This window comes from Nipponia nippon, unplaced genomic scaffold, assembly GCF_047370975.1.
Source record: "Nipponia nippon isolate SJK-2023a ecotype South Korea unplaced genomic scaffold, ASM4737097v1 scaffold_2, whole genome shotgun sequence".
NCBI classification, from domain to species: domain Eukaryota; kingdom Metazoa; phylum Chordata; class Aves; order Pelecaniformes; family Threskiornithidae; genus Nipponia; species Nipponia nippon.
The window spans coordinates 64294587-64311466 of NW_028262336.1; the positions used below are offsets into that span (position 1 = coordinate 64294587).

At 41.5% G+C, this 16880-nt stretch overlaps 1 protein-coding gene across 9 annotated transcripts in view; it reads left to right on the forward strand.

Annotated features, from left to right (window-relative positions):
• The window catches only part of LIMS1 (LIM zinc finger domain containing 1), a 78231-nt gene extending 64504 nt beyond the window's left edge, over positions 1 to 13727 (forward strand). For 6 of the 9 annotated variants that reach the window (XM_087757275.1, XM_087757276.1, XM_087757274.1 and 3 more), the window contains exons 3-11: positions 1528 to 1594; positions 3650 to 3770; positions 4608 to 4757; positions 5964 to 6114; positions 6906 to 6998; positions 8423 to 8471; positions 11306 to 11381; positions 11637 to 11828; positions 12220 to 12357. In XM_087757275.1, the coding sequence (XP_087613401.1) occupies positions 1528 to 1594; positions 3650 to 3770; positions 4608 to 4757; positions 5964 to 6114; positions 6906 to 6998; positions 8423 to 8471; positions 11306 to 11381; positions 11637 to 11784 (855 nt within the window). In that variant the 3' untranslated portion in view covers positions 11785 to 11828; positions 12220 to 12357. Of the gene's footprint in view, positions 1 to 1527; positions 1595 to 3649; positions 3771 to 4607; positions 4758 to 5963; positions 6115 to 6905; positions 6999 to 8422; positions 8472 to 11305; positions 11382 to 11636; positions 11830 to 12219 lie in introns of those variants that run through there. The other 3 variants (XM_009472609.2, XM_009472608.2, XM_087757272.1) reach the window with 2 other exon arrangements.
• Positions 13728 to 16880: the final 3153 nt, after the last annotated feature.

Here is a 16880-nt window from a genome sequence, read left to right on the forward strand (position 1 = left end):
ACCACCTGTTTATACAAAACAGGAAGCTTTTGGATTTTTTTCAGTTTAAAAAGGATTTTATCTGGCAGGAAGCAAGCACAGTTCTCAATGAACCAATAATTTTCATTACTCTTTGAGACAGTAATAGCCCTCTGTATCTCAATTAAAAAAAAAAATCTCCAATTAAAAAAGTCATCTGTTTTAGAGTATTACCCTGGAAAAACACTTGATAAATTGCTAGCAGAGACTTCTGGAAGAATCTGTATAGAGCATGTGTCTTTCTTTTCCTAGTAGGTGCAATTCAGGTTGTGCACAGGAATTAGTTTCTGATCTCAAGTATCTAGTGACTTCTAGAGTGTTTCATTGGATCCCCATCCTGCCAGTGGCTCTGTATATTGCACGAGTAATTATTATACTTACATTGTATTTGATCCTTGGAATTTCATGGTATAAAACAAGTAATCTTGAAGCATATATTGCTGTGTTTTCTGTCTGTGCACCAAAACTTAATTCGTGGGTAGTATTTTATGCTATTGGCTTTGTTTTGTCTTAGACCCAGTAAAAAGAAAGGAGTGGGGTTTCCTGCTGTCCCCCTTTTTCCAGTGTTTTAAACTGAGACATTCAAATTCAAACATTTCATAGCATACCTAATATTGTCCATCTGGTTTTGACATGCTAGTTGGCATGCGTGTCTAGTAATGATGTGCCTGAAGGTATCTAAACATTTCCCTTCATTTCAGGACATATTGCCTACATGTGTTTACATATTCTTCAGCTAAGTTGCTAATGCAGTGCTGTAGAACTTTTTTTTCCCATATGTTTTTTTTTTTCTATGCGAGCTTGAACTGCAGCTGAACTTCTCTAAGCTGTGAGAAAATTCAGATACAAATCTAAATCCCTTAAGATCGGTTCCCTATGTCATCTGGTTGATGTAGTGAACTTTGTTCCTTAACATTTGGACTTGATGATCTTAAGGGTCTTTTCCAACCTAAATGATTCTGTGATTCTATGAAATAAGCATCATGAAGGAAAAGCCTTATTTCCCTTCATGTTTTGGTTGTACAGCTCCATAAATTGCAAAGATTTCTGTCCCTGGGTGTTCCTCCTCCCCCCATACTTACTTCCTCCGGTATGCTGGGTCATTCTTGCAGGAAATGTAGCGTGGGGAAGAGATCAAATGGGTTCAGGGAAAATGCTTCCCCTCAGGAAAGGTTTTCGTTAGCTAATCTCCTGCCCAGAATTCGCTCAGTTGCATCAGAGTTTCTGCAGTCTGTCAAAATTCAGCCGTCTCTTGTGATGTAAAAGGGTGATGGAAAATGCCTTACACTCTCTGCACTGTTAGAGGAATGGTGTGCTATTAACGCTACATGCTAACTAGTAGCTGAATTAAGGTGGGTGGATTTAATGCCTAGCACATGGTCTGTTTTTTTGTGCAGGCCCTCATGTTTTACTAGCTAATTGCATCTGGAAACAAACTGGTATGTTACAGCATTTATGTTAAGGGCATGCTCCTCATCCCTCTAACGCTCAAATTTTTTCCCTTTGCAGTTTGAAGGGAGGAAGTACTGCGAACATGATTTTCAAATGCTTTTTGCCCCTTGCTGCCACCAGTGTGGTAAGTTTTACATTGAGGTGAAACACTTCACGCTGATCCCAAATGGGAATGTCACTGGGGGAAGATGTGCAACCCTTGTATATCTTCTCTGGGAGGTGGCCCTGTGCGGCTGAGCATCTGAACTTCCAGAATGAACTAGATTTCAGAGAACTGGGGGAGCTGCTTTTCCTAAAGGTCATCAAACAATGGGATTTAAAAAAAAAGTTTGCATTATTGAGTGAGTAGTTCAGCTGTCGATCCAGTGATCAAATGAACAGACCATTCATGACTCCTGGTTATATACATCTATGTGCATGTGCTCATGCACCTGAAACCCTGCAACAGGTCTGTCATCTGCTTTGACTACTGTAACCCACCCGTGCTGTCCTACTCCACAGAAGCAGGCACAGTCTTTATCATCTAGTGTTATAATCAACTGATGGGCCAGCTGGTCCCCCTTTGTATTTTTGAAACAAATACCTTTAAGTCTTCAGCGTATGATGTCAATCCTACGTAACATTTAGGGCCATGTTTTATTTGCCATTAATGATGTAAATGCTTGCGTGTCTGCTGTGCTGTAGTCATTTGCAAGTTTTGTCCCCCTGTGTGTGACACATCGTGCTTGGGCAGGGCTGGGAAGTCATTACTTGACTGTTACTCAAGCTGGTCTGGAAGCTCTTGTGTTTCTGTGGCACCTTGGCAAGGTGCTACGGCTTTCGCTTATCTCAGTGAGGCCTTTCCCTTGTGTGGAGGGAGGAGATGAACACCAAGGGAGAGGGAAGCAGATGTTACGGACCTTTGAATCTAAAGCTGCAGATGTGAAGAAACAGGGGAAGAGGAAGAAAGGGGTCGGTGGCGATTTCTGAGCAAGCCTGAAGTACATGACAAACCAGGAAGTCTTGTCACCTCGTCCCTTCCACCAGCTGGTCACTTCCCACGTGTGAGGGCTCCTTATGCTCCTCCGGTCGCTCCACAGCCCCCTTCCTTCCTCCCCTTCCTGCTCCCCTCTGCCCGGGCCTCCTCTTCTGCTTCCCTGCTCCTTGCCTCTAAAGGCGCTGGGTGAAACCTCATACCTAACCCCTTGAGATGCAACGTGCTGCTCTTCCCACACACCAGCATCGTCCACATGCTGCTGACTTCTGCTGGTGTCTGTTAGCACCCATCCTCCCCCCAGCAAGTTGGGTAGAGGGGCCTTCTCCTCTTTGGCACCCAGGAGCCAAAAGCAGCTTTGGCCCCAGACAGGGGTAGCATGGAGGAGCTGCGCTGCCTATCTCTGGAGTTTCCCCTCCCCCGCTCCCACTGCTCCTGCCCTGGCTCCTCGTAGCACCAGCTCCCTTAAAACCTCACCGGGGTCCTGCATGGAGCTGGGCTTTGCCACTGCTTGGATTTAGTAAGCGCAGCCAAAATCGATGGGGCTGTTGTCAGTGATGAGGCCTCAAGCATTCCCAAGATTTCTAGAGTCTTGAGTTTTGTTCTTGAAAAGCTATGCCTTCACAGCAGCGCCACACAGTCACGTGCTAGATGTTACCGGCTGTATTTGTTACTGCCCGACCGCTCCCCTATGGCAGCTGTTTGAGTTGTATGGCCTCCAGAGCCAGGACTCAATCTCCCACAGCACCGGGAAGCTGAGCTCCCGATGTGTTTTAGGCAGAGCCTTTGCACTGCTCAGGGGCCTTGGCTACGATGTCCACATAGAGAACGACTAAATCGCATGTATGGTGGACATGGCTCCACTGCCTGTTCTTAACAGTTTGAGAACAGGTAAGTAAAAACAGGGAAGGGACTGAAAAAGGATGATTGCAGAGAGAAGGTAGAGTGTGCATGTAGAAGGGCTTGTATGTAAAGAAGAGAAGGTCCTCCATCAGCAAGGATGTTTTCTTCTGACCCATAGCAAAAAAACCAAACAAAACCAAATTCCAGAGTTTAGAACCAGAAACGTGATACTAAAAGCAATGTATCCTACCAGATTTGGGGGGGAGGAAGAGGATGATGACATCATTGTAGTGACTCGGTTGTGGGTTTCTTTTAACTTTGTCTAGCATAGTATTTTACATTCCGGTCTTGTGTTTCTTACAGGTGAGTTTATTATTGGTCGTGTTATTAAAGCTATGAACAATAGCTGGCATCCAGAGTGCTTCTGCTGTGATATCTGCCAACAAGTATTGGCCGATATTGGATTTGTCAAGAACGCCGGCAGGTAGATCTTCACCCTTCCTTCTGTTACTGATCATGAATAAAATGAACTGAGAGAAGGGACTGAGTGGTTTTGGTTCCTGAAGCTTTCCAGCTGAGGTGGAGCAACTGAAGTGCCTTTTGTGGGGAAAAAGTCTAAGAGTGCATCACAAAACTACGAATGGGTATCTTAAACTATTAAGAGTTTACCTACTTCAACACCAGATTTCTCAGCAAATGTGTTCTCTACCCGGTAACATTTTAGGGCCATTGTGACACATAATAAGAGAGAAAACATTCAGAAGCAGTATCTTTATTTTTTTATTATCACTTTTTACTTTCTTTTTGCAACTTGCGTTTCCAATTCTGGTCTAGTTTAGCACCTTATTTATTAATAATTGCTTTAAGTTCAGTGTGACACTTCACAGAGTAGGATATTTTTACCAGCTGTGATCATAAGAATGTTTTACAAGTGGATTCTGTGGCCATTGGCTTCATATGTATAATATGATACACATGCTTATTTACAGAATTAAGACCTGTGTGGTCGTGCAGCTTCCAATCTAAATTTTTAAGATTTTGAGAATAAAACATTCAGCAATGCGAATCTATCACAAACTTGTTTTCTGTGTTTCAACACAGCCTAAACTCAAATGAGCTGAAGAAATTATGTCCCTGTGGTGACAGAATATGATAGCCCTCCCTCTTCTGAACTTGGTTTGCCTAACAAGGAAATTGTTTTAAAGACTGTTTTCCCTCCCAAAAGGGCTGATTTAAATGAGATTCTAATAGATTTTTTGTTTATATTTTGCACTGTAGTACCTGGTACCAGTACTTACCTCTCTTTTTTATGTTGTTTCAGACATCTCTGCCGTCCTTGCCATAACAGGGAAAAAGCCCGAGGCCTGGGAAAGTATATTTGCCAGAAGTGTCATGCCATTATTGATGAACAGCCTCTCATATTCAAAAATGATCCTTATCACCCTGATCATTTCAACTGTGCAAACTGCGGGTAACTTGAGTTCTGCAAAGGAAAACAGGAAAATGCTGGGTTTATTTGCTTCATCGATTTATATCTTAAAGTGAAAACCTGTCCTGTACAACTGGCAAGAGGGGTGGGGTTTAGGTGCCTTGCAGCCAGATGTGTATTACTGCTTTTGGGATGGTGGAGTTGGACCTTGTGTTCAAACAACAGCTGACCTGTCAAGGAGTAAAGAAAGGTTGGACTCTGCAGGACAAGGTGGTACCTTACAAAATGTAAAGCGTGGACACAGATAACGGTTTCTGTAGCTGTGAAATAATAGCTTGTTATTCTGCTACGAGAGGAAGAAAAGTGGTTCTCTTTGGCTGCTTGAGTTACCGTCTTGCCTATGTTATTTCTTTTTAGTTGAGTGGCATGCAAACTTAGTTCTCTCCTTTTAAAGCATATCTTTTTCTTAGAAGCTTTCTCCCACCTCATCTTATCAGCTTCTGCAACTGCAGTGCATGAAGCTGCACATTTCTACATCCTGCACCGACGCAGAGATCAGGGGGCATTGCAGGATAGAGCAGGGATTGCTACTTGTTTATTTCTGGTGCAAAGGAAGCCATCATTTCAGTGCCATAGCAAAGGCTAATTTGAATAACAACATGTGGTGGTGTGTCAGTTGCAACCAGTTGAGAGCATTAGTGAGTACAGTCACGTTCAAAATTTAGCTGTTCTCAGTATTCTAACCATGCAAATTACTAAAAAGTAGAGTATATGAGATTCTGCAATTGGCAATGAATAAACTTAGCTAGCTCATGTGAGTCTGTAGTTTTCTTTCTCTGAAGTTTGATCGAACAGGGAAAATGTACCTAGATGTAGAAGACTACATTTTACTTTCAGCTACAGTTATGCAAATCTAAAATAAACTGGAGAGTGCCAGAATATAAACCAAACATGCCTAGAGCTTGCACACACACGTGTGCTGCATAACCAGAATGCAGAATGACAATAGCTCGGTAGCTGTCTTCAGAGAGACTTAGTGCATCTCACTTAGCAGCCTGATCTTGGTTTACTGTGATCAGTCTTGCACTATGTTGAACTACGTCATATTTGATGCTGCTGCATTACTGTAGTACAAATACAATTTATAAAACAAATGCTAAAAATTATTTTTTTCTTTTCAGAAACTCTCAAGAGTTGACATTGTTCAGTGCCTTTATTCATGCTCTCAATTCATTAACTTTTGAACAGGAAGGAACTTACTGCTGATGCTCGTGAGTTGAAGGGAGAATTATACTGCTTACCCTGCCATGACAAAATGGGTGTCCCTATCTGTGGGGCATGTAGAAGACCAATTGAAGGCCGTGTGGTGAATGCTATGGGCAAACAATGGCATGTGGAGGTAAACATCAAATGATACATTGTCTTTTCCAAACATAAACATTAACATACTCATCTGGGATTTCGCTGATCAGTTTCAAGGAAAGGAGTAGCAAAGTACGCAGCAATGATTAGTAAATACCTTCTCCTAATGCCGTCTTCAGTCTTCTTGTGGCTGGTCTCCCACTGTGAACTAGGAGTTATCTCCTACCTTACAGAGAGCTTTGACTGTGAAGCTAAAATCAGTAATCACAGGAAGCACTGTGAGGTCCTTATAGAAGAAAATTTCAGAGTGCAAAACAGTACATGTGGAAAGGCAGTAAAATTCTGTGGCAACCACAATGTTATGAGCATCATAATAGCCTTATGTCTTCCATAGTCACCTGCCATGTTAATATCTCTAAAGCACTTTATGTGCAGGTTTGTATTTCAGGGCCATGTACAAGATCTAGGAGGATAAACAGTCTATTTCTTTAGTTGTTCTGAAAATCTCCTCTTTCTTCACAAGAGTGTAATGTTGGAGCAAATTATTTAAAATCTCTTCATTCTGTTCACTGATAACATATCAGAATCCCTTTGCTTGATTTTTTTTTTATTCATAACTTTTGGATTGAAATGTTGAAGACATTAAAAGGAGCATTATTTTAGTGGTCTAAATGTAGAAACAAAAAAGTTTTAACTCTCCTTTTCAAGATGGCACAGCTAGCTCAGTAGACTTCCATCGTGTTCAGTACTGGGCTTGGTTTGTTTGCTTTCCAGAAAAATACCGTTACTTCCAAGTAACAAAAAAAATGTATATAATTTTCTTTGTAGCATTTTGTTTGTGCAAAATGTGAAAAGCCATTCCTGGGTCATCGTCATTACGAGAGAAAAGGCTTGGCGTATTGTGAAACCCACTACAATCAGGTAAGGTTGCATATTTTTAAAAATGGTGTTAATTGGTAAACGCATGAATTGGTTTTATTAGATAGAGATGGAAACCCATGGACATTCTTCTCTTTTGTTATAGGCACTTGTGGGTGTAATGCCAATTAATAGACATTCTGTTGCAGTTAATTCATACAGGTTTCTCTATACATTGGTCTGGTATTGAGAAAGAAAACTGCAGGGATTTCACAAAGGACACTCAGTATGGAGCTCTTCTTCAAGCTTAGTGGTACTTAAGTAGAGCTGTTGAGAGCTTTTACATGTCTGTGAGATCAGAACAGCTAATGACACCCAATCTTTCCGAAGAAGCTAAAGAAGATTTGCCGCTAGGTAGCTGCGGTTTGAGACGAGGCCCTAGCGAGTAGCGTGGTTTTCCCTGCAGCTGCTACTCTAAGATGACTGTGTGTTAACATACACTGCATCACCCAGGTCACTCCTTAGGTTGCTGAAGACTGCGAAGACTAAATTTGTCAGAGGACACCACCTAGTGACCGCTTGCATTTTTATTGGCCTTACATACTGCAGTACCACCTCTCTCCAGACTCCCTTGACTGTGTAGGCCAGCACCACGATGTAGAGACCTTCTTATCTGGAAGCCATCTGTGTTGTGTTATGTCCACCTCCTTGCTTGTATAAGTACAAGACTAGGGGTTACATCTGGAAGTTGTAAGGCATCTGCTAATTACAGATGGATTCTTAACTTGTCAGTGATGAAGGGCAGATGATTCAAATGTTGCTGGCATACTTGTAGACAATAAATGCCATGACATTAGTAGTAATAGTATTGCAGCCATGATGGGGCAAGTACGTATACCAGACAAGAGCTATATGTAGAGTGAATGTCTTTTACTAGGTTAACTACTACAGTTAGAAAAACTACATGAAATTTTGGGAACTTCTTAATTGCTACATTGTGGACAAATGTTAAGCCTAGAAATAGAATGAATAATTTTTGGCCTAAATTTTCCTTTTTTTTTTTTTAATAAAAATAACATTTCCTTACAGTTTTTGCTAGAAACAGCAATATGTTGTTCTAGTCATACATGTACATCCAAATGTTAAATTGGTTGATTAGTAATGATGTGTATGTGACACTGACTGCTTTATTTCAAATGTTCAGGATTAGAGAAATGTTAAAACAAAACAAAGTCATATTTACAGAGGATCAAACAGATGTAAACAAATGTTTTCATCTTTAATATTGTAAAGATTTGTTGTGATGAGACGATGAAAAACGTACCTGGAAAACCAAACCAGACTTGCCAGCATTCTCTTTATTTTACTGAAATAAACAGGAAAGCTATTGTGCTCATCAGCTGAAATATAGTTATTTTGTTCGTTTGAGAAGCTACCCTCAATAAAATCATTACAATAAAAATTCATTACTTCTCTTTCGTCTTCAGCTATTTGGTGATGTTTGTTTCCATTGCAACCGTGTGATTGAAGGAGATGGTAAGCACTTTTCTAACTGTTTCCTTAATGTTCCTTTCTGATGGAAGCTCTCTTTAAAAGTGGAAGGAAGGGGAAAGCAGGCCCCGGTTGAATCCTTGATTGTACTCATGAAAACAAAATCAGCCATTCTCTTGATCAGAAATTAGGTTAGAGCTGATTAGTCAAGAGACCAAATGGTAAGAAAACCTTACAGCGAGCATTTCGTGATGGTAGAAGACCACCCAGTGGCTGAAGAGAACCGTGGTCAACTGGAAACCCCTTAGTGACATGAGAAGGCCGGGGATGCTGGGAGATGCACAGAAGTGGCTTTCTGCCCCACTGACTTCAAAAAAGAACACATGCAAGGGTGAGAATGACCACTCAGGCATCTCCTCAAATGAATTTAGGAATCATGAACCAAATTTGAAAAAGTATTTAGATATTGAAAGACATAGGTGGGCACTCCAAAGGATTTTTTAAAAGTGCCTAGTTCCCATTATGTCAGTTTGGTTCCTAGAGACATTTACCTATCTATCGCAGGCACCTGTCTTTTGAAAATCTAGGCTGATGATAATGTCACAAAACCAGGAAAGATCATGCTTGGAAAGATGTGTCCTGTAAAGGCAGAACTGGAAGCAAGTGGTTTAAGTTTGTTTGTTTTTTTGTTGTTTGGTTGTTGTTGTGGTTTGTTTTTTTTGGGGGGGGATGGTGGTTTTGAGGTTTTTTTGGACAACCAGCTATGATAAAATGCCAAAAGCAAATTATTCCACCTGAAATAATGCAACATTATGTGCCTATTTACCCCTGCCCAAAGTAAATACTATAATACCAATGTTAGCCTCACCTAAGCCAAAGCCATTAGCAAAGTAGGAGGAAGCCTCTAGCATGTAAAAAGAGACATAAACTAGTAGTCATGTAACTATAGGGTGAGACCTACATTCCAGACGTGTGCTTTCCCCACATTTTCTGGACTGGACTATACCTGCAGAATGACAATCCAAAACGCTTTGGAGGAAACAGTGTCCTCCTCTTCAGTAAAATCCTACTAGAATGAGCAGAACTGGAACTTGAGGTGAATGAATAAATTCAGTCTTGTCTGATAACTATATCTCTGTATGTTTCTAACCTTTCACCATATATTCTGACACCCATGTTGTATGTTTTAGTCTCTGAACTGAACAGAATATAGTGTAATGCAGTAATTTCTTTATTTTCAATGTACGTCTTCAATTATTTTACATTTCTTCTTTCATTTCTGCACACAAATTTGACACTGCAGTCACAAATTATGAGTACCTATCATGGTTTAACCCTAGCCAGCAACTAAGCACCACACAGCTGCTCGCTCACTCCCCCCTGGTGGGATGGGGGAGAGAATTGGAAAAGTGAGAAAACTGGTGGGTTGAGATAAAGACACTTTAATAGGTAAAACAAAAGCCACGCACACAAGCAAAGCAAAACAAGGAATTCATTCACTACTTCCCATCAGCAGGCAGGTGTTCAGCCATCCCCGGGAAAGCAGGGCTCCGTCACGCCTAACAGTTACTTGGGAAGACAAACGCCATCACGCTGAATGTCCCCCCTTCCTTCTTCTTCCCCCAGTTTACATACTGAGCATGACGCCATACGGTATGGAATAGCTCCTTGGCCAGTCTGGGTCAGCTGTCCTGGCTGTGCCCCCTCCCAGCTTCTTGTGCACCTGGCAGAGCAGGGGAAGCTGAAAAGTCCTTGACCGGTGTAAATGCTGTTCAGCAACAACCAAAACATCAGTGTGTTATCAACATTATTCTCATGCTAAATCCAAAACACAGCACTACACCAGCTACTAGGAAGAAAATTAACTCTATCCCAGCTGAAACCAGGACAGTATCCAATATTGTTCTCTCTGGTGAAACAAACATCTGTGGCAGCAGTTTTTCAGGAGGGTGACTATGACTGTATTCCAGAGGTTGCTTGGGAGTGAAGACTTTCATCTGACTAGTATTATTTTGGCAAGCAGTGGGATAACTATGCTTCTGTGGATGTGCTTGCTCCATAGCGCAGGAAAAAAAGCTCTGCATGACAATGCTCTGGTTCTGTTTGTTGTTGACAAAATGCTGTAGTTTATGAGAAAACCATTGTCCTGCATCTTCTAACTTAGATTAAGAAGAGAGGCAAATGTTGGCAGGGAAAAGTGGAAAGGTACCTTGAAAGAGAGGAAGAACAGACAACGGATTGAGGTAGAGAACAAAGAGAAAATAGTTACTTTCTCTCCAAAGCAAAGAATAAAAATATATCCAAGTTTGTCTTGATCAAGCAATTTATCCCAGGAGTCCATAAATTTTTTCACCTTGGTAGCGCTGATTTACCAGCAGTGTCCTGACTGCTGGCTTCACGTTATTTTCTTCAGCCAGGCAAGTGCTGCTGTTGATGGCACTGCAGTCTGAACAGGAGCTGAGAAATGAAACCGAATGAAAACACAAACACCTTCTTGCTGGATTGCTTTTCAGCTGAAAAAGCCTCCTGATTAAGTTGTAAACACAGCCCTCATAAAACAGTTGCTTGAGGTCAACATGCCATGCGATGAGGTGGAAGCAGGCAACAGGAGGCAGAAATAGGTTAAACCGGTCTTGCTGGTGAACACAGAGTTGTATGTCCCCTCAGAGACAGCTTTACCAGTGCTTCACAGTCCTGTTACACTGCACTCACATGTGCCTTCCTAGCCTTGCCAAGTTATTGTTACAGTCCTTAATACTTGGTAGAAGAATCAAATGGCTGTTCGTCATGCCTCATGAATGTGGGAGCTTAAAATTTCTGTAATACCTTTTCTTTTTCTCTGTAATGCTAATGATTTCTTTTTTTTCCCATCGCCCTAGTTGTGTCTGCTCTGAATAAGGCATGGTGTGTGAACTGTTTCGCTTGTTCAACTTGCAACACTAAGTTAACACTCAAGTAAGTTTATCGATAAGCGTGATGCCTTCAAAACATATCAGCGGTTATCTTCAAAGTGTAGATGTTGCTATAGTGTAACGGTTACGGTATGAAAAACATATAAGCAGCATTGAGAAAATATGTGCATCTTTCTTCCTCTTCTTCCACTTACTAATTTACATCTCTTTCAGCTGTCTGTTCAGGTCTTCCTTCAGTTAGTCGTCTTAACTCTTCTTCTTTTCTGTCCTTTATTTTTTTCTCTGCTTACCTCTAAAGGGATAAGTTTGTTGAAATTGATCTAAAACCTGTCTGCAAACACTGTTATGAGAAAATGCCAGATGAATTTAAGCGACGACTTGCCAAACGGGAACGTGAAGCAAAGGATAAAGAGAAGCAGAAAAAGAAAAAGCCAATCTGTTTGTAAACTCTTTTTCCTTCTCACCACCACCTCTGCTCCTTTCTTCTTTGGTCAGTGCTAAGGATGCTTTCATTTTAAGTTTTTGCATGAATTTATAGCAATCAAAACTAAAACATTTTTCACAGAACTGCAACTTGAAATATTAACGTGTTATTCCATTATCTTATGTTTAGCCTGTTTAGCTCTACAATTAGGTTTCAAAGGCTTTTTAAATGACACAATTGACAAATATGGACATTTGGGTAAAAAATGCGTAACTTACTCAACAGGGTACTGTAATTGCTGCCTACAATGTATAACCTTGTGAAAGTACCTTCATACATATGTATAAATGTAGTTGTAATTTTTTGCCTGTGCATGTTTAATAGGATACTTTTTAAATTTTTTTTTTCACTATCCCTGCTGCTAAAACTTTGTCTGGTTTTTGCTTTGTTGTTTTAGGAATAAATTTGTTGAGTTTGATATGAAGCCTGTCTGCAAAAAGTGTTACGAGAAGTTTCCTCTAGAGCTGAAGAAAAGACTGAAGAAACTAGCTGAAACTTTGGGAAGGAAGTAAAGACTTCATCTGCTCTCCCCTTCCTTTGTGAAAATCTTATACGTATTAGTTGGCGGGGGGGGTGCTTTGAGGCTGCAATCAGACAACAACTGATGATGTGTGCCTTCTATCAAATTGAAATATCTTAAGATTCTCTGTTCTCTATACATATACATGTATGCTTATTTGTTGATAAACAGACCATACTTCCAAACGAAATTAAATACCAGCTCACCTGAAAGGTTTCTGACCCTGATAATGCGGTTGAACTGATGCAAGTGGCCCATTCTGCATAGTAATCTCTGTGGAAATTTATGGAGACAGAAAATTTGCTTGTGAATACCCGCAAAAACAAACTGTGCAAATGTGTCCAACTTTAGGGGCATGTATTGTCATTTATATTCATGGAATTATTAACCTTCAAATAAAGCATGCAGGCAAAACTTGCCCAAGTGACTTGGGCAAGAAACCAATGTACTTCGCCTCGTGGAAAAATTCACGCTTGGATTTCAGGCCAAGTCGTCTCATTAGAGTAGCCTTGTTTCAGATGGTTTGAGAAGTACCATATTTCTAAGGACAGTCACTGTACAAATGACCTGCTTCTGATAGATTATGCTTACATGATGAATCTTTGTACATCAGGCTTAGCATGAAATACCTATATAAAATATATATTCCTATTGCAAGAAATGAGCATACTCAGAACTACTTGAATTTTGCTATATTCCACTCAAAATAACACATTAACTTTTATATATGCTTTTGCATTCTGTTTACTTTTTGTGCCTTATTCTGCTGGACCATACATAACAGTGTTCCATTAAATATATATATATAGTTTTTATTTTGTATTTTTATGCAGAAACTATATACAAGGTATTTTAAAAGATAACGTACTTTGCCTTAATTACACAGGATGCAAGCAGTATTTTATTTCAAATGTGAACACCTGAGCTTAAAATTTAGCTTCTAGACTTCATTAATTTTCAGAACAATACTGAAAACGCGTATTTCAATTAACTGGCAATATTACTTTTACACCGATGAGTGTAAATATACAAGGTTTGATCCTGCTAGGATCTGTTTCTTTAGCCATCCTCAAGAACTGAGCTCACAAATCATCAGAAATCCTTATAACATACATTTAATTGCTTTATACTATTGACTTCTGTCCATGCAAATTTCTGTTATTTTCCCCTTTCTTATAGAAAATACTGTTACTTAGGACTTCTTGATGGTACTACATTACGAAGTATGCAAACTTTTTTTATTTTTTTATATTAGTGACTTAAACAGATTTTATGTAATTACATCATAGGAAGTAAAATTTTCTTTCCTGTTTATGAAAAATTAGTTGCTTTAAAACATCTGCTTTCCAGTGTCATCAATAAAGGCTATGTTATTAAACCTTGTATCACCTGTTTTATATGAGTGTTTGAGAAAGGTGGGAAAGCGATAGGCTCTCTTGGTTTCCTATGCTTTTACCTGTGACTGTATGTAAATACTTATTATCCTGATGTCAAGGAGACATATGCCTTTCCAAAATATCCCACTGTAGTTAGTTCTTATGTTCATGAAAGAAACCGCAGTTTGTTTCATAAAGAACAGCTTGATTCTTCTGGATATTTTCTGAATTGGCACAGTCGCTAGGTTTTCCTAAAGAAAATATCTTGTCTGAGTTTAAAACATACACCTTCTTCCTATCCGTTTTTTCTCTCCTTCTTTCACTGTAATGAAACCGTCACCCCAAACTTCCAGTTTAGTGCTAGGTAGGGTATTTTTTGAATGTTTTATCCTATGTAGTTATTGAATGCCGTAACAGTTCAGTAACTGAATGCAGTCCTGACTGTGTTCAAGACTAGAAAAGCTTAAAATGTCCCCCAAAAAACATTTACATAACTAGCATGGTAGCCCTGTTGGGATTTCGGACTGTGCCATGGATTCAAGAGACCATCCTCAGCAATGCTTCCTTTAAATTATAATTCACTTCTTCTGGTCTAGGTTTTTCATGTTACACTGACTGCACCTCTTTTCCGCAGCCTTACTGCTCAAACGGTCGGGAGGGGTCCCTAACCCTGCGGCTAAACGGCGAGACCTGGCTCACATCCACACTGCTTGGGGTGACATCCATCTCCAACACCGTGGCCTTGTTTGCGCTGCGCAGCCGCGGGTCTCCTCTTGACTCTCTGGTAGCCCTGTGGCCCTGCCATGGGATGGGTTTTTTTCTGTTTCCAAGTTCCTGGCGGTGAGCGCTGTGCTACAGTTCACCAAGGCAGTGGTTTCTGTTTCATAAAGATGAGCGTGGGTATCTCGGACCCCGCGATGTAGCACTGAGAGCATCTGAGGGTACCTGAGGGCTCAAAGCCTGATGAATCATGGAAGAATGTTGGTTGGAAGGGACTGCTAGAGGCCAGCTAGCCCAACCACCTGCTCAAAGCAGGTCTCACTTCAAAGCTGGATCGGTACTGAAGGTCTTGCTCAGCCAAGCTGTGAGTATCTCCACAGAAGGAGATTTCACAGACCCGTGTGGGCGATATGTTCCAGTGCTTAGTCACCCTCATGGTGAATTTTTTTTATTATTATTGTAGTCCTATCTCGAGCGGCGGATTCCCCAAATGCACACTGCTCTCTTGGGAGCTGTCTTTGGAATGAACTGTCATTGAAATAATCCCCCTGGACATTGTTATGAAGAGGATTAATTAAAAGCAGTTGCAAAACAGAGCCAGGGAGCAAGCTAACAATTAGGCAGCCTGGACAATTGCAGGTCTGGTGTTGAAGCTCACTTCCTGGCCTGTATTACAAATATTTTGCATAGCTGGACATGCTTTCCTGAAACAGGCAGAGTTTATTATTGTTTTTCTACCCATGACCCCTGGTAGGTCTCTCAAAGAAGGCTGTGAGCCTGGGATGTGGCAATGGATGCCTGAGAAGCTTTGCCCCTTTCTGGTGCGTGGGATCAATCATGCATGGGCAAGAGAGATTCTTTTTGAAGCCCCTGCTTAGACTAACAGCAGGGAGCACTTCAGAAACCGCAGTGGACGTAGCTGTAGGGAGAAGAAGCTGAGCCTAAAGCCTTTCTGCTCCGGGCAGTGGCAAGCCCTGTGCTCTGTTCCCACGGAGAGGCAGCGAGCCAAGCCGAGCACAGCCAGGTTGCAGGGACAGCACTGCAGTCAACTGCTGTCCTGCCTGGTGAGCTGCCTTCCTGCTGCTGCAGCTGCCGGGGACAACGCAGGGGATGCCACTTCCACAGGGATGGGCGAGAGACGGCGACCAGTGTCAAGGCACCGGACCTTGCCTGTATGAAAGCAATTTCCCATGCCTCCCCACCAGGTGAAGAGCAGAAATTTCCTCCAGTGAGCCAACTCTTAGCGTTCTCCTCTGCACTAGCACCAAGGCTTTTACTACTTAGCCTAGCAGGTGCTGATAAATTATTTGGTAATCCCAGTGGTAGACACACCATTCAAAAAAGTACAGAGAAAAAAGATCCCTTCTTCTTAGGGAATTAAATCCAACCTCTAAATAAATCACCATTAATAGAGCAAGTAATAAAAGAGAGGATTAATTCTTTCAGCCAGGGTGTTACATGGATGCTGCTGGTCTCCTTACAGGAACAAGTTGGGTTACATTTTTTTACTTTTCTGGCAAAGATAGGCTTCGGGGATGTCAGTATTTTTTAGGTGTAGCAAGAATCATATGGCTGTCGATGGGTTGCTTCAGATTGAGAACGGGACAAATTTTTAATGACACTTCTCTAGAGGCAGAGCCCAGTGAGCTCATCTTGATGGAAGTGCCTGAACTGGCAGAAGAGAGATGAGATGGGCAATTCCAGCAAGGAGAATCTGAGGCTGCCAGCTGGGAATTACACCGTGGGGCAACCACCGGTGCTCAGCACCGCCAAACTCTTACAGCTGCAACTTGCAAATTTCTCCTGTCTTCAGGGTTGCAGATCTCATAATCTTCTCACCCACATCCTCAGCTGTACTTTAGATGATAACAAAGAATGGAATTATACTACTCACAGTACATGTAAAATAAGGTTTCTCACCAAAGCTGCTACGATATTTGGAAACTCATTTTCTAGAGCACTGGGTCTCAGCGATAAGGCCCATGCTTATGGATTAAATTTATGGCTGTGATGATCCATGAGATACAGTTTTAGGTGAGAAAATACTGAAGACAGCTCCATACATGTGATTTTCTGTGAGATCTAACGCCCACGCACAAATGGAAGCTGGTCTAGTAACAACAGAGCAATGAGGCTGGTGAAACACTGGAACAGGTTGCCCAGAGCGGTGGTAGATGCCCCATCCTTGGAAACATTCAAGGCCAGGCTGGACGGGGCTCTGAGCAACCTGATCTGGTTGCAGATGTCCCTGCCCATTGCAGGGGAGTGGACTAGATGGCCTCTAAAGGTCCCTTCCATCCCAAAGCAGTCTACGGTTCTGTGGTGATCTGTTGCTCCTTAAAATTTAGCGGGGTACAAAGACAAGGCAGCCCGGCGTCCCAAGGGGGCTGGCAGGAGGGAAGCCGTGCCCTTACCCCGGCCTCGCTCCCCTGGCCCGGCCGT